The sequence below is a fragment of the Myotis davidii genome, unplaced genomic scaffold (genome assembly GCF_000327345.1).
Source record: "Myotis davidii unplaced genomic scaffold, ASM32734v1 scaffold930, whole genome shotgun sequence".
NCBI classification, from domain to species: Eukaryota; Metazoa; Chordata; class Mammalia; order Chiroptera; family Vespertilionidae; genus Myotis; species Myotis davidii.
In genome coordinates, this window is record NW_006282518.1 from 1563770 (window position 1) to 1591089 (window position 27320).

Consider the following 27320-nt stretch of genomic DNA (forward strand, 5'->3'; position numbering starts at 1 on the left):
TTCTTGGTAGAAGAAGCCATCTCCATTGGGATACGCCATCAACATGATAGGATGAACCTGATCAGCAATTATACTTAGGTATGTTGTGCTATTCAGATGTTTATAATGATCTGGCTCTCTAGCAATTTCAGTGGGAAATTACAGCTAATTTGCCTACAGATGTCAGGTAGCCATAATAATCTGGCCACTCATTGTGGGATACTACTTAGCCATAAAAAGTATGAAATCTTGCTATTTATGACAACATGGATGAAACTTGAGGTTATTATTCTAAGTGAAATAAATAAGGCAGAGATAAATACTGTATGATTTCACTCATATGCAGAATATGAAAAACAAACAAAAAACAAAATTCATAGGTACAGAGAACAGATTTGTGGTGGCCAGAGGGGAATTGGGTTGTGAGGTGGACAAAATGGGTGAACGAAGTCAAGATGTACAAACTCCAGCTATGAAGTAAATAAGTCATGGGGATGTAATGTTATGTACAGAATAGTGACTACAGTCAATATTCTATTACGTATTTGAAAGTTTCTAAGAGAGTAAATATTAAAAGTTCTCATCACAAGAAAAAATTTGTAGTTTTGTATGGTGATGGCTGGTAACTAGACTTGTTGTAGTTATCACTTAACAGTATATACAAATATTGAATCATTATGTTGTACATCTGAAACTAATACAGTGTTATATGTTAATTATACCTCGATAAAAATTAAATTTTCTCCCTTAGTTTTTCCTTGCTTTTTTTTACTATTCATTTTGAAAATTTTTGGAACCTGTTATGTAGAAGAAGTGTTGGCAAACTTTTATCTGCAAAGAGTCAAATAATAAATATGTTAGGCTTTGCAGGCCCTCTGTTCTCTGTTGCAGCTACATAACTTTGTGTCTGTAGCATGACAATGGCCATAGACAGTACATCAGCAAATGAGCATGGTTGTTGTTGGAGAGGAAAAACTTTTCCTCTACCCTTTTTGGTTCAGTGTTTGAGGGCCTGTGAGTTAAACTGACAGATTAGCAAGAGAAAAGACAAAGTACCATATTCCCTCGAGTGGGCGGGAGAACACAGAAAATGTAGCTCAGAGAAAGTGAAAAATTGGGCCTTATTTACCACCTTAACAAGTGGAGGGAATTAGGATTTCAGGGGACATTATATGTTGGGAAATGGCTGAGAACTATATGGGGGAAACTAATGGAAGGTAAGGTTTGTTTAACTAAGGTCTGTTCAGTTTCTCATCCTGGTGCTGATTTCTCATCTCTGGAGATAGGAGGCACGCTTTCTCCCTAGAATGGGAAGCCTCCATAAAGGGGGACTTAGGACATGGAATTCTTTTGTAAGTCTCTGCTTTGGGGCAGATAAGGGTAGTACAGAGAAAGGCTCTTGTTGCATTTGTTGATTCTCAAATGCCTTCAGGTCAAAATAATTCTTATGCCACAGCGGTATATGCTGGACCCCTTCACTGTGTTCCAGTAAAACTTTATTGAAAAAAGAACAGCAGGTGGTGGGCTGGTTTTGGCCTGCAGGTTGTAGTTTACTAACCCCTGATGATAGAGCCTGGTGTGTTGGACAGAGAAAGATATTATTTACTTTTACCCATATACAAATCTAATGATAATATAGGATTGTTCTGGCTCGTGGGCGTATATCTATCTTGGCTGTGTCTGAACATATAGATTTAGCTAATTTGAGATTTAGGATACTCATTTGAGCAGGTCTAGCAGCTGTTCTATTTGCAAAAACTTTGTGATCAATTTACTACATGATTGAAAATAATAAAAAGGTATTAATTTTTTAAAAAAGATTATATGATCTGGCCACTCTCCTATTCAGTTTTGAAGGTGATATTTGAGAGTTGTCTATATTTTTAAGGTAATATTGCCCCTACCCTCAGGAGGATTTGTTGTTTTATGGATTCATTAATCATAGGATGGTTTGGGGTTCTTAATTCTATTGCTACTCCCTGTTCCATTTATTTACTAAGAAAACATAAATATTGATTTCTTTCTTTAACTCTGCTGGATACAGTACCCACCCAAGTGAGAGGACCATCACAAAGACACCAGGGAAATGTTTAGTGTAATTGTGGCTCAATTATGATTTACCTGGGCCTGAATAGTTTCCCTTTTCAGACTGGAAAAACTGTCCACCTCCAAGATACACGGAGTTGGTGTTTTCAAGAGAGAGGATGGATGGATGGAGCTGGCTTATAATTTGGAACATGCCTTCCTAGAATGTTGTCCATATTGGAGAGAAATGGGGACTGTCTGTTGCACTGAGAGGGTCCTCAGGCAGCGTTAAGGGTGAGAGACCTGAAATCTGTGCATTCCTGTCTTCCAGCTCTTGTAAAATCAAAACTGTGGCTTGTCCTTGTACTCTCTGATTCATGGGAATGCTTACCCAGCCTCCACCCCAGCATGATGCATGAGCCTGTGAACCACACCCAAAAGCAATTTGCAGAATTAAAGTTTTTGAAGATTCATAATACATCAGTGCCATTCTTATCGAAGACAATAAAATTAGATTTGTTAGATAACTGCATTGTTATTATTTGTGGGATCCAGATAGCCTCAAAGGATATTAAAGCCTGTTCCTCAGGCTAATTTTCATCAATACCATTAGCCCTGCTTAGGATAATATCTTCAGCCAATCATTTGTTTGGCATTATGGAAACAGCCATTGCTTTGAAGGATAGCATAATTTATGTACACTCTCCTGAACTTCTGAGTGCTTAAAGCTCAGATTTTGATTTATGTTTATTAATTATTACAGAACTCATCAGAGAACAAGGCCTTGGTGTGGTTAAGCCTGACTGAAACTTTCAAAGCCATTGCAAACTTAAGAATGTTGCGCTATAAATTGTTTATTAAAGGGCAGTTGATCATCGGTGGTTCCATGTTGTCTTATGTTGGTTAATTTAATAAAAAGGAAAAATATGCTGAGACTTAACTATGTAGAGAAAAAACACAAAGCTGTTTAATTAAGTGATTAAAGAGAAGGCTTTGATGTAATACATGCAATGCATTTGAGAATTTACCTGACTCTCCTAAACAGACAAGTCAGTGGGGATTAGAACAAATGAGCTTTCTGTCTTGCTTTTTGCCAATCGGCTTAATACTAAGTGGCTTTGAAAATTCAGAAGTAAAGCAGTCAACTTAACCAATCTTTAAATCAGTTTGGTCGTCTGTTTCAGAGCTCACAGCCAAACAAAGCAGAATTACGTTTGTTTCTATTCTTTCCCCAAGCACTATCAAGTTGTAGTATGCTTTGTGGAAACTTCTGCGGGGTGGGGGGGGGGCGACTTGAGTTTAAATCATATTGTGTTTTAAATTTTCAATTTTTTTTGGAGTTCAATTGTGATATTTTCCTCTCTCAAAATAATAATCTTCGCTTATGAGCTCTGTTATTTCCACAGAAATTAATTGTAATTTTAAAAGCTGTAGCCCTAAGATTTTAGGGCAAGTAATAAACTCCCAAGCAATTAAGATTTGTTGCATATACATGTAAGTTATAGCAAAGAGCAAAACAAAAAAAAATGTAGCTAAGCCACAGATGCACCAACCCACATGTGCGTGCACACACAAACACACATACATACTCACACTTAATACTGTTCAATTTGGAAAGCATTATTGAGCACTTACTGTATACTAGGCCCTGTGCCACTAATTGAGGCAGCTCACTGAACAATCTACCCTCATTGAATTACCTTTGTCAGCCCAGCAAACTGTGGCTCTCAGACTATGTTCGGCATGCTGCCTGTATTTGTATCATCCAAAAGCTAAGAACAGATTTTACATTTTAAAATTGTTTAAAGAAATCAAAAGAAGAAGACTATATCATGATACATAAAAGTATATGAGAGTCAATATTTTGTGTCTATAAAATTTTTTAAATATTAAAAAAATTAAATACTTTTTATTAATCATTTGCCACCCACACCCTGATTGGGGAATCAAACCTGCAACCTGAGAATCTGCCCTGACCAGAAATCGAACTCGCCACTGTTTTGATGTACAGATGATGGGCCACACCGGACTATTTTTCTTTTATTTATTTATTATTGAATTTATTGGGGTGACATTTTTGCTGATCAACTTAATACTAACTGGCTTTGGTTAATCGAATTATGTAGGTTTCAGGTGTATAGTTCTACAAATTTAATCTGTATAGCATATTGTGTGTTCACCACCCCAAGCCAAGTCTCCTCTCATCACCATTTATCCCCACTTTACCCTCTCCTACCTCCCCCCACCCCCCTTTCACTCTGCTAATCGCCATGTTATCTCATGTTTATGAGAATTATTTTGTTAACCATACAATTCTGTGTTTGTAAGGTGGTTGTTTTTGTATGTTTTTTTTGCTTACACAATGGAATACTACTTGTGAAAAAGAAGGACATCTTACCTTTTACAACCACATGGATAGACCTGAAGAACTTTATGCTAAGTGAAATAAGCCAGCCAGAGAAAGATAAGTATTATATGATCTCACTTATATGTGGACTCTAATGAACAAATTAAACTGACAAACAAAATAGAAACAGACTCATAGATAGAGAACAGACTGATAGCTGTCAAAGGGTAGGGGCATTGCAGGGCTGGTTAAAAAAATGAAGGGATTAAACAAAAAAATAATTTTTATTTTTCAGTTAGAGCTTACATATAGTATTACATCATTTAATTCCTTTGCATTTGCATTTAAAATAATTTTTGATAGATATGTCATTATTGCCATTTTATTTGTATTTTTATTTTTTTCTTCTTTTTTTAAAAAAAATTTTCCCTTTATTGAATAAGATATTACAAATGTGTCCTTATTCCCCCAATGTCCCCTCATCCCCCCAATCCTGCCCTCACCCTCACTCCCTGTTGTCCCCATCCATCACTTATGCTTATATGCATGCATACAAGTCCTTTGGTTGATCTTCCCCCCTGACCCCCACCCTTTAGCATTTCATGTAATACTGTTTTGGTGTTGATGAACTCCTTTAGCTTTTCTTGTCTGGGAAGTTCTTTATCTGACCTTCAATTCTAAATGAGAGCTTTGCCAGGTAGAGTGATCTGGTTGTAGCTCCTTGCTCCAACGTCATCACTTTAAATGGTTTGTGCCTGCAAAGTTTCTGTTGAGAAATCAGCTGGAAGTCTTATGGAAGCTCTTTTGTAAATAGCTAACTGTTCTTCTCTTGATGATTTAAAGATTCTCTTTTTGTCTTTAACCTTTGGCATTTTAATTATACTGTGTCTTGGTATCTGTTTGGGTTCATCTTGTTTGGAACTCTCTGTGCTTCCTGGACTTGTCAGTCTTTTTCAAAACTTCACCAGGTTAAGGAAGTCTTCTGTTATCATTTTTTCAAATAGGTTTTTAATTTCTTGCTCTTTCTCCTCTCTTTCTGGCACCCCCCAGGATGCAAATGTTGGTATGCTTGAAATTGACCTAGAGGCTCCTTAAAGTAATCTCATTTTTAAAAATTCTTTTTTTTTCTTTTTGCTGTTCTGATTTTTTTTCTGCTTCCTTATCTTCCAAATCTCTGATTTGATCCTCTGCTGTATCTACTCTACTGTTGATTCTCTTTAAAGTATTATTCATTTCAGTTATTGTATACTTCATTTCTAACTGGTTCTTTTTTTACTGTTTCTATGTTTGTTTTTATGTTTCCTATCTCTTTGTTGAAGTTCTCACTAAATTCATCTACTCTTACCCTAAGTTTATTGAGCATCCTGCCCGGCTAGCTCAGTCGGTAGAGCATGAGACTCTTATTGAGCATCCTTATAATCAGTGTTCTGAACTCTGCATCTGGTAGATTGCTTGTCTTCATTTTGTTTAGTCATGTTTCTGGAGGATCCCTCCCCATGGAGCAGGACTTGTCTCAGCAGGACTCTGGATGAGTGCTGGACGAGTCTGCCTGTTGAGTGTGTCGCTTGTGGAGGTGGTTGGGTGGTGCTGTGGTGTGGTCTGAAGCTGTCCAGAAGCTGGTCACTGGGTGAACTGGTTTTGAGATCTCCTGGGAAATGCATGCCAATGTCAGGCACCACCTGTGCCCTACCTGGAGCCACCTGGCATGAGCTACAAAGCCATGTTCAGATACCTGCTACTTGTGCTGGGTTTGTTTGTGCCTGGGAGGGTCCAAGTTGTGAACCAAGGCCAGCTGCTAGAGCCAGGCCAAGGTCCACTTAAGGAGAGGTTCAGGGCATGCCAAGGCCAGATGCTGCTTATTTGAGATGTTTTAGGAAAGTCCGTAGCATGAGCCAAGACAGACCATTTGTATGGAAAAACCACTGGAAATGGCTTGGGTGGGCCTGCAAGTTGGGTGGGGTGGTATCTCAGGGAATCACCAGAGGAGTGAACAGTGCTAGCCAGGTTGATGAAGATTCAGGTATGGTGCCTACCTGTCGGCTTTTGGGGAGAATGGCTCATCAAAGGCACTGTGGCCTCTGCCAATACTTCTGTCTGGGAGAAAGCTGCCCCTCCAGCTCTTGCTCTGAAGCCAAACAATTCAATTCCTCCCCGTATATTCCTGACATTTTTTTGAGCTCCTGTCCTAGTGCCGGAGCTTAGAGGGAGTGAGTCCAAGTAAGTACGTGCATAGGCTCTTTAAGAGGATTGCCTAGGGCTCCAGCTGCCCTCCATCTCACTCAACCACAATCCCTGCTGGTTTTTATAGACAGAAACTATGGGGAGTTCTCTTCCTGTCACTGGAACCATAGGCTAGGGACCCTGGTGAGGGGCGGGGACCCCTCGCTCCTCAGGAAAGACCTTTATATATGGGGGTGGGGCCTGCTTTGCAGCCCCTCCTACCAGTCTTCTTTAATTCCCTTGTTGTAGGACTTCCATTCAGCCTGCTATCTTGTGGTTATGAATGATGGTTGTTCTGTAGTTTAGTTCTAAGTTTGATGTGACTGTGGGAGAATACAAATTTACCTACTCCACCATCTTGATTGGAAGCCTATAAATTAAGTTTTATTGGGACATAGTTACAGCCATTTATGTCCGTGTCATCTACAGCTGCTTTCCCAGTTGCAACAGCAGAGTTAAGAAGTTGTGATAGAGCCCAGTCAGTGTGGTTTAGTGGTTGAGCATTGACCTGTGAACCAGGAGGTCACAGTTCGATTCCTGGTCAAGAGACATGCTTAGGTTTTGGGCTCGATCCCCAGTAGGGGGTATGTAGGAGGCAGCCGATCCATATCCATGCTTCTCTCTCATCTTTTATATTTCTGCTAGAGGCCTGGTGCATGAAATTTGTGCACGGGGGGTGGGGTTCCCTCAGCCCTGCCTGCACCCACTCCAGTTGGGGACCCCTCTCACAATCTGGGACCGCTGGCTCCTAACCACTCGCCTGCCTGCCTGATTGCCCCAACCCTCTGCCTGCCTGCCTCATCACCTATAATTGCCTCTGCCTGCCTGATCACCCCTAACTGCCTCTGCCTGCCTGCCTGATTAAGCCCCCAACTGCTCTACCCTGCTGGCCTGATCTCACCCTCAACTGTCTCTGCCTGCCTGATCACCCCTAACTGCCCTCCCTTGCCAGCCTGATCTCACCCCCAACTGCCCTCCCCTGCCGTCCTGATCTCGCCTCCACCTTCCCGTGCTGGCCTGATCTCACCCCCAATAGCCCTTCCCTGCTGGCCTGATCACCCCTAACCTCTCTGCCTGCCTGCCTCATCGTCCATAATTGCCTCTGCCTGCCTGATCACCCCTAACTGCCCTCCCTTGCCAGCCTGATCTCACCCCCAACTGCCCTCCTCTGCCAGCCAATTTGGTTCTGATTGGTCAGTTTCTATGCCAGCCAGCGTCTCTGAGCCTATCAATGGGGCCTGATCAGAAAGGTGGGGCTGATCAGCAGCCCCGGTGGAGGCCTGGAGAGAACTGGAGGTCCAGCTGTTGGCCAGGCCGGGAGAGTAAGAGAAGCAAGTTCTGATCAACGGTTGCCACAGAGGCTATGGATCAGACACTGCCTCTCTCTCTGCAGGCCTCTCTCCAGGCCTGATCTGCAGTACCCTAGGCAGTCAGTCCTGGGTCAGGGTGCCCACAGTGGCCCCAGTCAGTGCTGGGTCCACGGTAACCCAGCACTGACTTCTGGCCTGGTTGAGCCTTCAGTCGTAATCGGTTGTTACGACACTGGCTTTTTATTATATAGATCTCTCTTTCTCCCTTCCTCTCTCTGAAATAAATAAAAACATATTTTTAAAAAAGTTATGATAGAGATAATCTGGTCTGCAAAAATGATATTATTTACTATCTGGCCCTTTACAGAAAAAAGTTTGTCCACCCCTGATCTAGATAATTCAACTTCTTCTTTCCCAATTCCTTTATCATTCAAATATCTCTTTCAACTCTTCATTTCACAGTGTAGGTATTAGAAGTAAGCTTTCCACATTTTACAAATGAGGAAACTGAGGACCAGAAAGGTTAAGAAAGTTATGGTACTGCTGATGCTTTGTAGTCATGATAATGTCAGGTTGTCATAGAATGTTTTTCCTCAGTTCCTTTATACAAATACAGGGAGGCCATCGATCATTTATATATTATGTTCTTTTAGCACTGAGGAGAGAGTCCTGAGCCCAGACTCTATTATCAGTATTTGTCAATTGATTGAAAAAGCTATGTTAAAAATATAGTTTTATATCTAAGTCAATTTCCTATTTTGTTGGCAATCTTAAGTATAATTTTTTTTAAAAAAAATTTGGTATTACCAAGGATTTTAATGGAAACTTTAAAAAGAAATAAGACATCATCCTTGTGAAACTGTTCTCTCCTTTAATATAAGCAATCTTATCTTTTTAAGAGGATCTTCTCACTTTATCAGGGAGATTGAACATGGATGTTATCATTTTAATTAAACATTTTTCTTATATTTTGGTTCTTGATGATTTATTATAATCATGGAGAAATGCTGAAATAAAGGAAGATATTTTTGGTATTCCAAATCTACTACCTTCCAATAATGTTAAGGAACTGTGTCCTTTGTAGTCTTATGAAATTAAATTAACCCCCCCCACACACACACACTATAAATAAATTACAAATATAGTTTTGGTTATCATCAAGACTAGATTTCAATGGATTTGAAACATTGCTTCATTTTAAAGAAAGTTCCCTTGGTTCTTACAAAGTCTCTCTCTCTTTCTCCCCATTTTTCTTCTATGGTAAGGTCAGTTAACATGGAAATATGTCATGATGTGAGAAGCATTGAGTGATGTTCTTGGTCATATTTTAGACTATAACTTTTCATATTTTCTGATACAATTGATGACATTGATCAGAATAGGGTTATCAACTAAATTAATAATTATATGAGTCAATATATATTGGGCATTGATCACTTGCTATGTGCCTGGCACTGTGTTCCATGTGGGGAACACATGGTGATTATGTGGAACAGGCCATTGGCTTAATTTGAGTGGTATGAGAAGGAAGGCTCTCTTAGTTATAAAAATCTCCCATATAATTAGATTTATCCCTTTGGTTAATGAACCATTCTTAAATACAGATATTTCTTCAGGGTTAATGATTCCTATTAGTCACTCACATTTTATTTTAAATTAGTTTGAGGACCCAATGACAGCTAATGGATAAGCTACTTTGCAGGAATAACGTTTTTGATGCGTGAAGAGGGGAAGGGAGATGAATTTGGAGCAGAGTGTATTGCCAAGGAAAGGCCAGTTTGGGTATGATCGGGGAGCAAATGTTATGACACCCAGGGTCTGCTAGGTGTTGGGAGGAATGGATGCAGGAAAGAGAAAGGACAGGAAGGCAAAATTAAGATGGCAAATAGTAAAGGCAACTGTTGATCTTTTCTAGAATCAGCTTTCATAGTGTTTCTTGTGTCCCTTTTCTGAGGTGTTTAAATAGGGTCGCTCAAAAGAATCCTCAGAATTTTTGGGGGGTGTGAATAGCCTGGGTTATCTGGCTCATGCTTAGAGTCTGGCTTTGTTCCAGAAAATTTTTCACCGTGCTCCAAGAACCCCGTGGGTATATTTGTCTCCTCACTGATCTCAGAGTTGCTTCAACAGCCTTTCTTTCTCACCATTTTGTGTGGCCTCCTGAAACTGGGCCTATGACCAAAGAGAGTGACATGTCCACAGGGGACTTCAGGTATTCCATTAAGGGTGCGATGTGGTCTGAGCTCCTCTCTAAGACCCTCCAAACAGGCACCCAACAGTTATTCTAAATCCTTGGAAGAAGTCATGTTTCTACTTCCCTGTGTAGTATACAGTCAATATTTATTCATCATGTAGTCTGGACCAAGGCATAAAAAGTGCTTTACGTATGTCATCCTGAATCACTGCAGACAACCTTATGAAGTAGGTACTGGTTTTTCCCCTTCAAACTATATCTGATGAAAAGGAGGGTGTGTTAGGATTACATCCAACTACAGCTAATAGAAAACATGTCATACAGTGCCTTAAATAAGGGGTTTATTTTCCTCCTGTCCTGGAGGGGGGGAAGGGCATTTCAGGCCTGATATGGTGGGATTCAGATACCATTAATGATTCTTTCCAGCATCTTTAGCATGTAGATTGTTCTCTCATGTTTATTGCCTGTTATATCTGCTCTACCCTTGGCATTGCATCAGCATTACAGAGAGGAAGAAGAGGAAAGGTTAAAACAGTGGTTCTCACTTGGGTGTGATTTTGTCCCTAAGAGATATTTGGCAACACCTGGAGACAGTTTTGGTTGTCACAACAACCTTGGGGTGTGTGTGTGTGTGTGTGTGTGTGTGTGTGTGTGTGTGTGTATTGCTACTAGCATCTAGTGTGTAGAAGCCAAAGATGCTGCTAATCTACAGTGCACAGGACAGTGCTCACAATAAGAATTATCTGGCCTGAAATGTCAGTAGTGCTAAGGCAGAGAAACTGGCATAAAGGCAGAAAGCATATGTCAGGCGAGTCTATCCTCTTTGAAAATGGATTCATGAAAGTGGACCAAAGACTTTGTTGTATGTAATTGGCCAGAATCTCATCCCACAGCCAACTTTCGCTGCAAAGGAAGCTGGGCAATATATCTATTTTTTGTTGGGTCCATTATCACCACAAGCAGGATTTGGGTCTGATAGTAAGGGAAGGAAAGGAGAGTGGAGATTGGGTAGACAATAGGCGGTTGTCATGAGCATACTCTTTCCAGAGGTTTGTGTGAATAAGGGATGTGGGGAAAACTGGAATTTTTTATCAACCACAGTTGGCTAGGAAATATTTTTTGCAGGACATAATATACAGTCTACTACCTATTAATGCCACTGTTCTCTCAGTAATTGTGGTGAGACTTGCCTTTGCTTCTTGTCCATGTAGCCTCTGAGACAATTGATTTCAGTCCTGCCTCACTAATACTTTTTTACCCTTCAACAAGTCAGTAAACTGTTGATGCTTCATTTCTTTTATTCCGATAAAAAAGGTGATGTGATCACTATTTGCCTTAAAGTGTATATCAGTTAGAGTTTATTCAGGAATAGAGATGCCCTTCTAAGTATATGAAGCAGGAAGATATGTAATATGTGGACTTGCAGGCTTATGCAACCATTGGGAAGGCTGGGGAGTGAAGAGCAGAGTCTGCCAATGATGTCTGCTGCACTAACACAAAAGGGGTCTTCTCAGGAGAATGCCTGGAAGCTTCTGACAAAGTGTTGTATTTGCTGTCTGCAGATGTCTTTGTACCTGTCCCTGGCTACCAACAGTGACTGCTAGTGCTTCTAATTGGCAAAGTCTAACCTGGAACCATGTCCATGGAATTCTGGGAGATGTAGTTCTGAAGCTTCTCAGGGAAGAATGGAGAATGGGGTGGAGTGGGATGATGTGGAATTGACAGCAGATTGGCAGAAGGAGCATTTAAGTTTGAATAAAGACATCTATTTGGCACATTTTGGGAAGAAGAGAACTCTGTTCAGATTTTGGCAATGTTGCTACTAGTATTATTACCTTATTCAACCTCTGTGTCCTTGGAAGATGAATAGGAATTGTTTCTCTGCTCTGGCTCTGTTCAAGTTATGGTGTTGCTAAATAAATAAATAAATAAATAAATAAATAAATAAATAAATAAATAAATAAATAAATAAATAAATAAATAAATAAATAAATAAATAAATAAATAAATAAATAAATAGATAAATAAAAGGATTCAATGACCTGCATAGCTGGTGCAGAAGATAATATATTCTGTGTAGCTTCATAATGCAGTGTGGGGGGGGGGTGTCTCAGAGCGTGAGGTTTATAAAACAATGCATAATTCACCAGTATGCCGTGGAAAGACCAGTGTTCAGAAAACAGTTGTGGATGACTCAGCTTGTACATGTCTTTATTTTGGGGGAAACTGTCTGGAGCTCTTTATTTGCTGTAGGTATGTATGCGGCTTGTGGTGAGCTGATAAAATACAATGAGGTATTAAATACAATGAGGAAAATAATAAAACCATCTTGGAACATGGTAACCTATAGACAGATGCCATATTGTTTGGTGTTGAGGAGAGAGTTGTAATCTCTACTTATCTGGTATCTGGGTCACATCAGGCTTTCAGTGTAACTCATTGGGCTTTGAAGGCAGAATTTGACCTATGCTATATTTGTGTCTCTGGAACAGCAAACCCCATTATAACTGTGTCCTACGGCACTTGTAAAATCCTTTCTGAGTCTTGAGTTTCAGGTGTCTGCTGATATTTAACATTTGAATTATCTCAAAGAAGATAAGGAAAATGTACTATCTTAATTCTATTTATATTTTGAGTGAGGAAAATTGAAAGGAAATGAAGGAAAAAACTCGTTACCAAGAGCAGTATGTAAAGGTCACTGGTATAGCTTTGCTGGAAAAATACTCGTTTTGGGGGTTGCCTGGAGTCTTATCTTGGCAAAGCTGGAGGCAAAGCTGGTGATGAGGATTTGTGTGCAAGTGATTTTTGATTTATTCAGCAAGTGCTCTCAAGAGAAACCAGCAAGAGAATGGGTGAAGCCAGACAGGGAAGGGTGAGAGATGGGCAAGGGTGCAATTTCCGGGGAAATCTCAGACAGCCTGATCCTTGGGGGAACTCTGGAGCACCAGTTATACCTTGAAGTTTGTCCTGAACTGCAGCAACGGAGCTTCTGGGCATTCATGCTCCTACACAGTCAGTCACTAGCTGAGGGCTGCTGGTGTGGGATTGTGTTTGGAGACAGATAAACTCCCAGGGACCGTCGAAGAGTCTCAGGTGCTGGCCATTAGAAAGGAGAAAGAGCCCAGCTGGTGTGGCTCAGTGGTTGAGTATCCAGGAGGTCATGGTTCAATTCCCAGTCAGGGCATATGCCCCAGTTGCGGGCTTGATGCCCAGTGTGGGGCATGCAGGAAGCAGCTGATCAGTGATTCTGTCTCGTCATTGGTGCTTCTATCTCTCTCTCCCTCTTCCTTCCTTTCTGAAATCAATAAAAAATATATTGTAAAAAAAGAAAGGAAAAAGAATATAGATGCTGGGGAAGGGATGTACAGAAGTGATTAAAGGGATCCCAGTAGATTGGGGAAAGCCCCAATAATGTACTTACTCTTCGAGTACACTGCTCTTTTGTTTTTATGAAACCCAGAATCTGAGGAGAGGAGAGAGAAAAATTTTCACTTGCAAGTGCAAGGGTTGGAAAACCTTTTCTATAAAGGGCCAGGTAGTAATATTTGAGGCTTTGTTGGCCACAGAGTTTCTGTTCCAACTAGTCAACAGTCAACAACATCATTATGGGTGCAAAAGCAGCCATAGAGTACATGTAAATGAGTGGGCATGGCAGTGTCACAATAAAGCTTTATAAAAGCAGATGTGAGGGAAGGAGGGAAGAATAGATTTGGCCTAGGAGCCATAGTTTGCCTGTTCCTCCTGTGGAGGTTCTTTGTATGTGCCTAAGGCGATTGCTTTATCCATTCTGTATATGCTGCACAACACAGGGAATAATTAGGATGGCTGTCAAAAGGATGGTTATAATGCATCTTAAATTAGGCTGGACCCCCTACCTCCAGTCTTTCACCATTCACAATTTTGCATGGATAATCTTGCTGAAGTGTGGCTCTTCTCATTTTACTCTTGCTAAAAATATTTAGTTCTCTGTTATCTGTAAAATAAAATCTAGCCTCTGTAGCATGGTACTCGGGAATCCCTGTGATCTAGCTCAAGCAGCTTTTCTGTACTGTTCTCTGCTTACTGCCCATGTGCTTCCTGGTCCAAGTATAGCAACTACTCACCCTCTCTCCCACATGCCCTTTGTTTCCATCTCCCTGACTTTGCCCCTGCTGCTTCCTCTCCTGGAGTGCCCTTCTGCTCAGCTCTGCAATTTGAAATCCCAACCATTCTATTAAGAGTCAGTTTAGCCCCTGCTCCATTAAGCATTCTCCTCATGTGGAAATAGTCTCTGCTCTGGACTTTGATAACAATAGTGTCTATTTTTATTAAAATCTTTATTTATGTTATACATATAGTTATTTGCTATATTCACTATAGTTTTTTTTTTTTTTTTTAGTATTTTAGGGAAGTGACTAACAATTTTTTTGCCCTTCACAGTGGGTTGCATATAGTAGACATTCAGTAAATGTAGTTTTCAGGTGAAGGTTGAATTCCTACATCCTGTGATTATTAATGGTGTAAGTGCTGAAACGCTGACATAAATTTTCTTTTTCCTTTCTGTAGGCAAGAGCAGTTTTGTCCAAAGTTGGCTATCCTGAGTTTATAATGAATGATACTTATGTTAATGAAGACCTCAAAGCAGTAAGTGCTAAATTTACTGTATTTTTTTTTTTCTGGCAAGTTTTACTGGCCTCATGCCTTTCAACTAACCCAAGTCCAAGCAATTAAACCTGGTGGTGCCAGAAAGCACCAACTTCTTATTCATTCCTTGGCCAAGTATGAGCCTTAATATTCAGGCATATCACAAGATTTAGAACAGATTAAAAATAAAGTGTCAGAAAGAATGTATAGCTGAGCAGGTACCATAAAGCAAAAACACTTGGATTTGGCCTAATTTAATCATAAAGGAAAGAATGAAACAAATTGAATATTTTGCAATTAGTGGGCATGCTCTTATGGTGAATGTATATTTGTTGTTAAACAATCTTTATGTGCTTCATTCATATTAAATGACTAGTAATAAATCTGCCAGCTAGGCGTTAACGTCATTAAACTTTGTGAGTGAGTGTTTTTGCAAATTAAGTGCGTATATATATGACTGTAATTTATTGTGACTTGGACTGTATATTTGCAGTAATTTAGTGATGTAGGAATACTAATAATTCTTTTTTATTCCAGTATTTTGGGACATGTATTTTCCAATAGGTGTATTCACTACAGGTATTTCTACTCACAACCACTGTTATTTCCTTTTCTTTAAATACTTCTGATAAAGAATTGTGATTCCTTACAAAAACCCTGTCTGTACCATTCACTGGATTTTCTTGTAAAAGTACTTTTTTTAGAATTCTTTAAATAACTGGTTCTGAGGTATAGCTCTTTCCTGAAATTGAGGTTTGACAAGTTGTATATCTGAAAGCAATTCCAGCTTTGTAGATGAATGTCAGAATTTTGCAAGATTATTCAAAAGTGAGAGAAGGCTTTAATTAGAAAGTTTTTCCATTGGGCTCTAAGATATGCCCTTCCAAGTATTGATCTAGTTGTCATGGAGGAAGATAATTATGCTTCACAGTATCACAAAGTTCAGACAGCCCATCTTATTCTACATTGTTTTGATGCTGCAAAAACTCACAGTTATTATGATAATTAAAAATACTAATGCACTTGACACATTCGTGTACGTTATCTTTTAAGCATCACAGTGATCCTCTGAAGTACATGGTGCTTAGCCCCGTTTTGCAGAAAAGGAAGTAGAGACTCAAAGAAGTTAAATGATTTCCTCAGTCCACACAGAGTATCAGAGCCAGGACTGAAATCTGGGCCTAGGAAGCTCTGCCTGTAATCTGAAAAGGGGTTCTGCAGGGTCCTTGTCAGGGAGCCGTGCTGGAGGGATAGAGGGGTAGGTAGGTTTGAAGAATTGGTGGGAGCTGCTTGCCTAGAGCTGGTTGGAAGGGAGGAGAGAAGAGGGGAGGTCATATTGTCCAGTGGTTAACAGCACAGGCTTTAGAGTGGTTCTGCCTCTTCCACTTACTAGTTTGGTTTTGTATAGCTTGCATAACTTCATTTAGCTTCCTTTTGGTTATATGGATACTGGAGACAATAATAACCAAGTCTTAGTATTGCTGGGATGATTAAGGGAGATTATATGAATGTAAAAGCACCTACCATAATGACTGGCACATATGTAGGCTCCCTGTAAATGGTAGCTGTTACTTTGTGGATTAGTATGAGAACTGTTGCTGCTAAGAAGAACATCACCAGGGCACCAAGTATCTTTGCAGGAGAACCTGTATAATTACATGTGATCGGCAAATATTCCTGAGTCAAGGATACGGATAAGAAGGTTTGAGAGGCAATTTGGTGTAGCGGTCTACCGTTTAGTAACTATGTGAACTAGGATCTCTGTGGTTAAGTTTCCTCATGTCAAAATGGAGATAACAATAATCCTTCCCTTATAAAGCTGCTGTGGGGATCAGATAAGTTAACATATTTAAAGTATTTAGAACTGATCCTGGGGCACAATAAGCACAGTATAAGAGTTAGTTATGACATCTTCAGTTTGCACTTATTATACTAAATTATTTTTGTTTGGAAAAGTCATTGTAAATTAACTCATCCATTATCCAGGTATCTCAAATTGATTGAAAAGGCTGTATAAAGGGAACAGCCTCAAGCTTTAATCAAATAAGATAGTATTTAGGGCTCACTCACACTATTTAGTTGATCATGTTTTGTTGGCAGTGTGCAGCTGTTTAAAGTCAGTGAGTGCCCCACACTTATGGACTCACTGAATGTGGTACCTTTTGTAAAAAGAAACCAGATGCAGTGTTGGGTATTTCCCCTCATTTCTCCAACATCTGAATGGAAGCCATTAGATACCAAGATTTGTAAGCACTTTTGTGAAGAAATGGTTTTTGTGTAACTCACTGCCAAAGCAGACACAGTTGCCCGGCTGGCATGGCTCGGTGGTTGAGCGTCAACCTATGAACCAGGAGGTCACAGTTCGATGCCCGGGTCCTGGGCTTGGTCCCCAGTGGGGGGTGTGCAGGAGGCAGCTGATCAATGATTTCCTCTCATCATTGATGTTTCTATCTCTTTTTCCCTCTCCCTTCTTCTATGAAATCAGTAATTTTTTTTAAAAAAAGCAGACACAATTACACCCAAGAGTTTCTAACACTTTAAAAAACAGACAGTGAAAAAAAATCCAAATCCATGAAAATAAAATACATTTGTGTTTGGAAACTGATAGAGAAAATGAATAAAATGCAACTTAAAAATAGGTAAAGGATGCTTGCTTGATGTGATAGCAATAGTGTCACTGATGTTAATAGCAAAAGGACTAAAGTACTGAAGGTACACAATGGGACTGTATTTTCAGTTTGGAGAAATACGTAGATAAGGACTACTATAGGGCCTATAAGAAATGTCTGGTTATACAAGCTCTGAGCATGAGAGAGGCTTTCACAAATGAAAAACAGCTTAGTTTATTTGACACAAGTGAAGATATGATTTACCGGGTACAAACGCAAAAGGAAAGAGGATAGACATTAGGTAATGGATTAGATAAAGGTCAAGGAGAAAGGCTGAAAACTGAAATTGGACCTGTGTTGAGATAAGAGCAAATGGGAAAGAACTTAGAGGCAAATGTAAAGAATTAGAGAAAATTTGCACCCCCCCTTTGAGGAAGAGAAGATAAATTGATACTCCCAATTTTTTTCTGAATAATAATCTTTTTGTAGTCTTTGAAAAGAGCAAGAATAAAGGAAATGTCCTTTATGTGAACCCCCAGTAGCATACAGGAAAGCCTACTAATTAGCCAAAAAAGGTAGGTGTCAGTACATTTTCAAATTAGCCTTACTAACTGGTCCTTTATTGATCCTTGATGGATATAGACTCAAGACTGGTATGATATCAACCTTGGAAAGATTACTGTATCATCAAGAAAAGCCCAGACCACACTAGGTATTTCAAAGAGAGGAGATTTAATACAGGAGATAGTTGGGAAGGCAAAAATCAGGAAGGTGAGGTATACCAGAGATAATAACTTCAGGAAGCTATTACCATCCCTGTATCTAGGGGCACAAAAGGAAGGAAGTGATGGTACCATCATTTAGGAGACCAGAGGAAGAACTGCCATGTTAGCTGGGGCTGTGAGGAGGAGATGAAGATTCTTCTATAGTCGATGTCAGAAAAAGAAAAAGGAGAGAAAGAATGAAAGAGATCAAACACAGAATTCTTTCCCCTCCTGCCACCTGCTGATTTCCCCCAGTCCCTCCTATTGGCAGGGGGTTAACTGGCAATGGAGCCTGGGAAACATAGTTTTCAGATGCCCAGCCCCAGCATTATAGAACAGAGTAAAAGTGTGGGCATGTATCTGAGAGACAATAAGTAAGTAACCGACACCATTAGGCACTTTATTCATTCTTGTGAAAGCCAGCAGAGAATTATAGTAGGGACTAAAGTCAAAATCACAGCTGACATCTGTTTACTTAGGAGAATTGGACATGGGTAACTTACAAAAAAATACATTTTTCAATTGATTTTTAGAGAGAGAGGAAGGGAGAGGGAGAGAAACACAGAGCAAAACATTGATCAGCTGCCTTCTACACGCCCCTTACCAGGGATCAAGCCCTCAACCTGGGCATGTGCCCTGAACGGGTATTGAACCAGTAACCTTTTGGTGTACTGCACAGGATAATGCCAACCAACTGAGCCACACCAGCCAAGGCTGGATATGGGTAAATTTTCAGAAAAGATCAATGTTTCTGGTTAATGATACATCTACACGAATAAAAGAGAAACATGCAAATTGGTATCATTCCACTATGCCCACCAGCCAATCAGGATGAGCATGCAAATTAACCTAACAAAGATGGCGGTTAATTTGCATATGCAGGTGTGGAGCGGAGACTGAAGACACTGAAGACTGAAGAGGCTTACCTTCTCTGCTGTGGTTGGAGCAGAGGAGCCTCCAGGCTTGGCTTCTCTGCTGCGGCTGGAGTGAAGGCCTGGATCCCAGGTGCCAGAGGAAAACTGGTGCTGGCAGCCAGGGGAAGGAAGGCCTGTTGCATGAATCTCTTCATGTAACTGGCCTCTAGTATATACATAAACATAAATGTACATATAGAGATGTATAGGTATTATGTGAGCCCACATAATATTCTCTAGAGTGGGTCTTGGTCTGCTCTGGCCAGTGGAGCATATATATATATGGTGTGTGTTTGTGTGTCTGTGTGTGAATAATAATGTGTAACTATTTATATGTGTTGTGTGTTTTATGTGTATATAAACGATAGTGCTACTGCCACTATGCAAGAGTGAGGTAATATTTAGGTGGAATGCTCCAGAAAGACAGGTTGTTAAAACATTGAAATAACCTCTGTACTATTTAGTAGAAGACCGAAATAAAACATTGCGCTCAGCCCTCCCAAGTGATTTCTGGCCACCATGGCCCTGGAGAGCCAAGAGTGGACATTGGAAGAGGGTGTCCACCAAATTTCCAGCCAGCCCTCTATAACTTCCACGCCCTGGCCTTCATCTAGAGTGCTCCACTGGCCAGAGCAGACCAAGACTTCCCTTTACCCCTGGTGGTGGCATCAGGGCATCTGGTGCCATCTAGTTCCTGTTTGGTGTGCTACCTACTGCTACCTCACCTTTATGTGGCTGCTTGTGGGAGCTGCATCTTCCGCAGTGTACCGTATATGTAGGTTGTTAAACAGTTTGAATGTAGGTGTGTACACACATGTACACACACTCACACTACTTATGGACAAAGCCATCTAAAAACAATCTTGCATATTACTTTCCTATTTAAGTAAGGGAAAACATAAATAAAAAATCTGGATGCATTAAGTATTCAGAAAGTTCTTTGTGTGCCTAACATAAAATCTTTCTTATACATATTTGGATATATCTCTGAGTCTCTTTAAGTGGATTTAACATAAACAGAAAGTATTCTAGAATCTATACTTCTATTGACTTATGTAGTGTTTAATCAACATGTACTTAGTGATTCTGCAGAGAAGCTGAACACACGTGCTCTGCCCTTATTACATGTCCTTTGCCATTGGTGGGGGGATTAGCTTTATTCTCTTTAGTCTGTGGCATTTGGTGAGAAATTCAGATTCCCCTAAATTTTATGATCTGGATAGCTATTCTTAGGAAAGGACACAAGAGCCCCAATTAATTTTGCAAAGGTCGCTCAATTGAAAAGTCAGGCGATGGAATTGATTAAAAGTCATTACCAACTTGACTTAGATTTTCACCAGTAACTAAAAGGACAAGAGGCTGTTCAGCCAACAATTGTCCCTTGCAGAGTTTAAACATTTTTTGAAGATTATAAGTGGTTTTAAAATATTCATGTGCATTCATTTTTGTTGCTATCTCTACAAGTGGAACTTTCCCAGTGGTTGCTGAGTTGCGTAGTTGTTTCTTACTCAAGGGCCTGTTAAAATATTTGAAATTATCAAAGTATTCTCACATGGTGGAAATATGGGAAATAGAGAAAAGGTGTGCGATAGTACCTGTGATATTGGTGCTCGGACATACTAATAAGTAATTCCGTTTTAGTGTCTTCTTTCTATTTTTATAGCTGTAATTGATGTTTATATATAATTTTGTATATTGACCTTTATTATTTTGTCCTTGTCTTCTGTAGCCTTCATTACCATTATTTTAACAGCTGTATATTTTAAGTAAACTAAACTGTACCATGATTTATTTAGTCAGTGCTTCTCTTACCGTAATTCTTTTTTTTTTTTTAAATATATTTTATTGATTTTTTACAGAGAGGAAGGGAGAGGAATAGAGAGTTAGAAACATCGATGAGAGAGAAACATTGAACAGCTGCCTCCTGCACACCCCCACCGGGGATGTGCCCGCAACCAAGGTACATGCCCTTGACCGGAATCGAACCCGGGACCCTTCAGTCCGCAGGCCGACGCTCTATCCACTGAGCCAAACCGGTGATGGCCTCTTACCGTAATTCTTACCTTTTCCTCCTTCTTCCCTGTACCCCTTCTGTTAAATCACTGGTTTTCTTAGTAAGACTAATGAAAATAACATTGAAGTAGGAACCTAATGATTTGGACCGTATGGCTTTGCCAAGTTGCGTAATTTCTCTGTGTCCCATCTATCACAAGGTAATAACTGCGGCTGACCCCTTCCTACCCCCACACTTAACCTGTCTCACAGGAAAAAGTAAAGTTTGTCTCTTATCACCTGTAACTTCCATTAAATAAATGGAATAGGTCAACTAAACCAGGCTAAGAAACAGCAAATACTATGCATTTCATAAAACAGATTTTAAATTGTTCTTCTAAACATAGATGATAAGCTGTTGACAAATTGTAATTACTTACTTCTGAGTTTTGGTCCTCATGGTTATTTTCATGGATGTGGTAGGACCTTATTTACTTAAAAGTATTTTTAGCCATGGGACTCTTCTTTAGGAAACATTTGGTTGTTTTTTCTTTCGATATCTGTAGAACAACACGAACGTCAAGTTTTTTCTCTCAGATGAACAGGATAATCTCACAAATAGCGAACTCTTCTAAAACTAACAACTGACTACCCTGATATTACCAAAAATGCTAACATTTTTAAAAAATATGTTTTTATTGATTTTTTTTGGGGGGTGGAGAAACATCAATGTGGGAGAGAAACATCAATCAGTTGCCTCCCATATGCACCCACAACCTGGGCATGTGCCCTGACCGGGAATTGAACCGGTGACCCTTTGGTGCACAGGATGTAGCTCCAACCAACTGACCCACCCAGCCAGGGCAAAAAGTTAATATTTTTGATGGAAATTCCTTTGGGAGAATTTCCTGGAAATTGTTCTGAACCCAAGAATGTATCTGAATTTTCTGTTACAGTCATATTCTGAGAGTTCTGGCAGAACTATCTTGGGAACAAAACGGAAAAAAAGCTAAGGGTTGAATAGTGGACACAATTTTTAAACTGCGAATGCATTAGGATTATTAGATGAGGTTGCTTCCTAAAACAAGGCACTTACTCTGTTTCTTCTGAGGCTGAGTACAAATACCTACCTTAAAACACAATTGATTATAAGATTTCCTTTTAATATGAAGAATCGCAAACATTGGGAAAGTATGTAAAATCATATTTTGAACAAATAGCTTTAACAAACATTAAACATATTGCCATATTTTTATACATGCACATACATATTTTAAATGAATAAAACAGATATGTTGGAAATTGTGCACTTGTCATTGACCTAATGTCCTTCTCCCCTGCCTTCCTCTTCCCTAGGTATAAACACTATTTTGAATTCAGTGTTTATCATTCCCATGCATTTCTTTATGCTTTTGCTAAAGATAGGTTCATATCTATAAGCAACATGCATTATTGTTTTACATGTTATAAAATTTTAAATTCTTTCATACATATAACTTGTCTTACTCAGCATTGCTTTTCAGATGATTTCATATTCATGCATACAGACCATTTGCTTAAACTGCCGTATTGTTTTCCATTATGTGATTATACCACAATTTATTTATTTATCAGCTACCCCCATAAGATGATTGATGGAGGGACAATTTAAAGTCATTTCTTTATAACTGGTTGGTCAAGTAGAACACCAAGGATGCCAGAATTTGGTATTTTCGTTCCTGCCTTTTCTATCTGTACTTTTAGTTATTTTACTCCTTTATTTATATTTTGGCCTGGTCCCCTGAAGAGACTAAGCTGAATCACTAACAAAAGTTACTCTACAGACATAATGGGTACCCACTATATGTTAGGGAAGAGATAAACCTATGCCAGATATTGGCCAATAAATAGGCCGCTGTCAAGTCTATAATCATGAAGTTGTAAATATACATTAATATCTGTACTGTAATCCCCGTGGGTTTTCTGTACATTCACTTGCTGCACTTTAATTTTTACCTATAAAAGAGTTTCATGGTTTAAATTTACAAAATATAACAACTAATAAGGATTTAATTACTCTTAGTTATTTGCCTATTACAATGTATATTTTTCTTGTTTTATTTGATACAATATTATATTTTAAGACCAAAGCATTAGAGATCATTAAATCCATAGCTTTTACTTTTACACAGATATTATTTACAATGTTTTAGCTAAATACTGCTAATTTTATGTAGAGAGTGCCTATGGAATTGAAACTGCCATTTTCCTTCCAAAAAAGAAAAGGGAACTCAAGAATCAATTAGGTCTGTTTCCCTATTTTATCGGACAACATTGTTGTGAGCCAACAACTTCTTGTTTTTCTATGCAAGCTATAATATATGACTTGCCTCTGTAATTGCATTAATTTTTGGTGACCAGTACATTTTTGGGTGTTAATAGATAAATTCTATTAATAATTAAATTGTCCTTGTGACTCAATTGTGCTTGTGGTGGAAAATAAGTCTCAGAATAGCTTTCATTTGTTTTCCTTCATGAGCAAATGTCAAATACAGTAAATTAGATTGAACATTTGACTATAACAATCATCTATAAGCTAAATGAGGTTTCAGTTGACAAAACTGAATGTTATTATAAGAACCTATGTGACAAATAAATAAGGTACACATTTTAGAAAAGTTCAAAGAATCATGTGGGCCAAGAAATTTCAAACCTATGATAATTTGTTCTGTAAGGGTTAAAATAGATTTTTCAATTATGAAGCAAAGGAAACACATTGTGAATTATTGCAGCTTGCCTTGTTCTTTTTTTTTTTTCCTTCTGTGATCCAGAAATGACCATATTGATTTTTGTGCTTTTTATTTTAAAAGAAAATCACTGAGATGAAATTTTCATGGCTTTGTGAATACTTTGTTAACTGATGATGGCTGAGAGGCGGTGAAGAGTGCAGCTTTTCTGTTGATCACTCATTTGTGCACTGAAGTCTTTTTTTTTTCAGAGCCATCTCTTATCTGCACTTAGAACAATGATCCTTATGGTTTGTTTTATTCAGATCAAGTTTTCAGAATCTGACTACTTTGGCAACGTCCTGCAAACTCGCAAGTATTTAGCACAGTCTGATTTCTTCTGGCTGAGGAAAGCTGTTCCAAAAACAGAGTGAGTAAAAAAAAAAAAGAAAAGAAAAAAAGTGAAATAGATAAATAATGTTGGTGGGAAAAGGAATCTCTTTGGACCAGACTTTGTAATTCCCCTCAAGTCAGAGTAACTGGCTTGCCAGTTATCTTGCTTTGGCAAAATCTGTGTAATGTTTTGGCAACTCTTATTTCTGCTATTATACGAATCACTTATTCAGTTTAATTATGGCTCCTTCACTACTAGCATCAACATATATCAAAATAAGGCTTATTAGGGTTTATCAGGATGCCAGCATATAACAAGATCTAGAAATGCTTTTAAATGCTGGCATCCTGATAAACCCTAATAAACCCTAATAAGTTTCTGAATGTCACATTCAGGTAGAAACTTTTAAAGATCTCAAAGAACAAATATTAAAAACATAAAGTATGATTACAAATGTAGAAGTAATTGTATAATTAGTAAGTAACTAGAGGATATTTGATGAGATAATGAGTGCCACAGAACTGATAGCTCTGTTATTTCCTTCCAATAGTAGTTCTGATTTATCCCCTTTCTTTCCAGCTGCCTATAGGTACTGTTCCTGAAGATAAGAAAGTTTCCTTAGGAACTTTTGGGCTAGGGCTAGCCTTGCTATTTCCCCCCTAACAAAATGCGTGTGATGATGACAGCAGGTAACAATTATGTGCTTATAGTATGCCAGGAAGTGCTGCACATGTTTTAATTCATTTTATCCTCTTGTAAATTCTGTGAGGTCTAGGTACTACTTATTATCCCCATTTTACAAATGAATAAAAGGCTTACAATTGAGACATTCTTCTGCTCAGGTTTAGATGACTTTTTGTTCATTCTTGCTAGCACTTGTGACTCTGATCTGCTAAGGTCCACTTCTCCAATGTGTTTATCTCTCTGTTCTCCAGATTGGATCATTTCTATTGCTCTAGCTTCAAATTCACTGATTCTTTCTTGCATATTCTCAGATTTGCTATTGACTCATCTAACACATTTTTCATTTTGATTATTGGACTTTTCTTTCCATATGGATGCCTTTTATAGTTTGTTTCTCTGTTGTGTTTCTTTATTTATTGAATCATTGTCATCATATTTTCCATTAATTCTTTGAATATAGCTTATTTTATTTCTTTGAATTAATTTATAATGGCTTCTTTCAAGTTTTTGTCTTCTAAACCCAACAACTGGGCTCATTTAGAGTCAGTTTTTATTGATTGCTTTTTATTTGGCTTTATACTTTTTCTTTGCATAGCATATTTTTGTCATGTTGAAAATTACATTTTATTTTTTTCATCTTCATTGTTGAAAGTGTGAAAATGACATTTAATATATTCTAGAAAATGTGGATTCTGATATTTCTGAGGCTTTTAAAAAAGTAATGTTCCTGGACTTACACTACAGAATCTGTGTCCTCTATAGTATGCAGCTGTGGATGTCTCTGCTTATTTTTTAAATACTTTTTAATTTTATTTATTAGCCCAGTGGTTCTCAACCTTCCTAATGCCGTGACCCTTTAATACCTCATGTTGTGGTGACCCCCAACCTTAAAATTATTTTCATTGCTACTTCGTAACTGTAATTTTGCTATTGTTATGAATTGTAATGTAAATATCTGATATGCAGGACGTATTTTCATTGTTACAAATTGAACATAATTAAAGCATAGTGATTAATCACAAAAACAATATGTAATTATATATGTGTTTTCCGATGGTCTTAGGCGACCCCTGTGAAAGGGTCATTCGACCCCCAAAGGGGTCGTGACCCACAGGTTGGTGACCCACAGGTTGAGAACCACTGTATTAGCCTCACTTCCTAGAGTTTGTCCCTGTGTCTGCATAGTTTAGTGCTCAGGGGATCAGGACTGAACTTTACTCAAACACTTCTAGCCTGTAGGGCTTTTACCCTCTGCCAGTTGGTCTGTGGTAGGAGTTGGGAGTCCATTCAAAGTTACAACCTGCCTTAGATTTTACTTCCCACTGGACATTCTCTGCTGTCCCCTCTATATGTTCCTGGTTTCCAGTCAGCCAGGGATGTGTGGCGAGCTTATCTCACCCTTCTACAACTCTTAGTTCCAGGATCTTACTTTTAAATTTCTGGTTGGTCCATTGCTCTCCCTGATGGGAATTATAATTTCAGGCTAGCAAAGCTATGGGTTGTTTTCACTTATTTTTTAACAAGTTCAACAGTTTGAGCTGACATAGCTGCAAGTTTTCACCTCCACTCCTAATTGAGTCCACCCCCTGTGGCAAAAAGCAGCTGATTGTTCAGCCAACCCTATCCTGAGAAAAGTTCTCATGGACTGAGCTGGGAGGGATGGGAGCAGTCCCTGGCTAGGCTATACACTTCTCTTCTACTTACTTCCAGCTCTAGCAGTTTTTCCTAAACTAAACCTTTTTTTTTTTCCAATTTGCTGTTTGCCTTTGATCAATTTCCAGAGCCCTAAAATGGTTGTTTGTTAACAACTTTGTCCAAGTGATTTTTGTGGAAAGGATTTATTGACCTTCTCATACATCATAGCTGGAGGCCTGGCTTCCATGCCCACCTTTTATAATGGCCCACTTTTTAAACCTGTCTTATATTCTGGCCTCCAGATTTTTGGCTGGCTCTTTTTATCCTCTCTGGGTCTCTTGTTATTCTTCCTTCCAACTCCCTGCTCTATTCTGGCCTCTAGACACTTTACGTTCCATACCATCCCTTGCCTTAAACTGGGATTACCGCCTTTCCCTCTTAGCCATGATTTCCATCTAGCCATTCCTGCCTTCTGCCATTCAAACTTTCCTATAACACGCACCCACACAGTTAGTGAAAACTTCGACCTTAGGAGTAGGCCTAAAGCTGAATCACTCCCCTACCCATCCCTGACACCAATCAAAAGCACAAAGGAAGAGAGCAGAAGGCTTTAGAACTTCTTTGGAAATGAGAGATAACTGGTTTAAAGCCATCTGCTCCACTGCCCTTGGTTCTCTTCTCTCATCATAGTATCGTTTAGTCCAGGGGTGGGCAAACTTTTTGACTCGAGGGCCACAATGGGTTCTTAAACTGGACCGGAGGGTCGGAACAAAAGCATGGATGGAGTGTTTGTGTGAACTAATATAAATTCAAAGTAAACATCATTACATAGAAGGGTATGGTCTTTTTTTTCAATAGTTTTATTCATTTCAAATGGGCCGGATCTGGCCCGCGGGCCGTAGTTTGCCCATGGCTGGTTTAGTCTATC

General features: G+C 39.0%; 1 protein-coding gene across 1 annotated transcript in view; it reads left to right on the forward strand.

Moving 5' to 3' along the window:
* PHEX (phosphate regulating endopeptidase homolog, X-linked) overlaps window positions 1–27320 on the forward strand; it is a 201391-nt gene that overhangs the window by 119661 nt on the left and 54410 nt on the right. The window contains exons 13-14 of the mRNA XM_006752997.2: window positions 14618–14695; window positions 24006–24109. Coding sequence (XP_006753060.1) covers window positions 14618–14695; window positions 24006–24109 — 182 coding nt within the window. The remainder of the gene's footprint in view (window positions 1–14617; window positions 14696–24005; window positions 24110–27320) is intronic.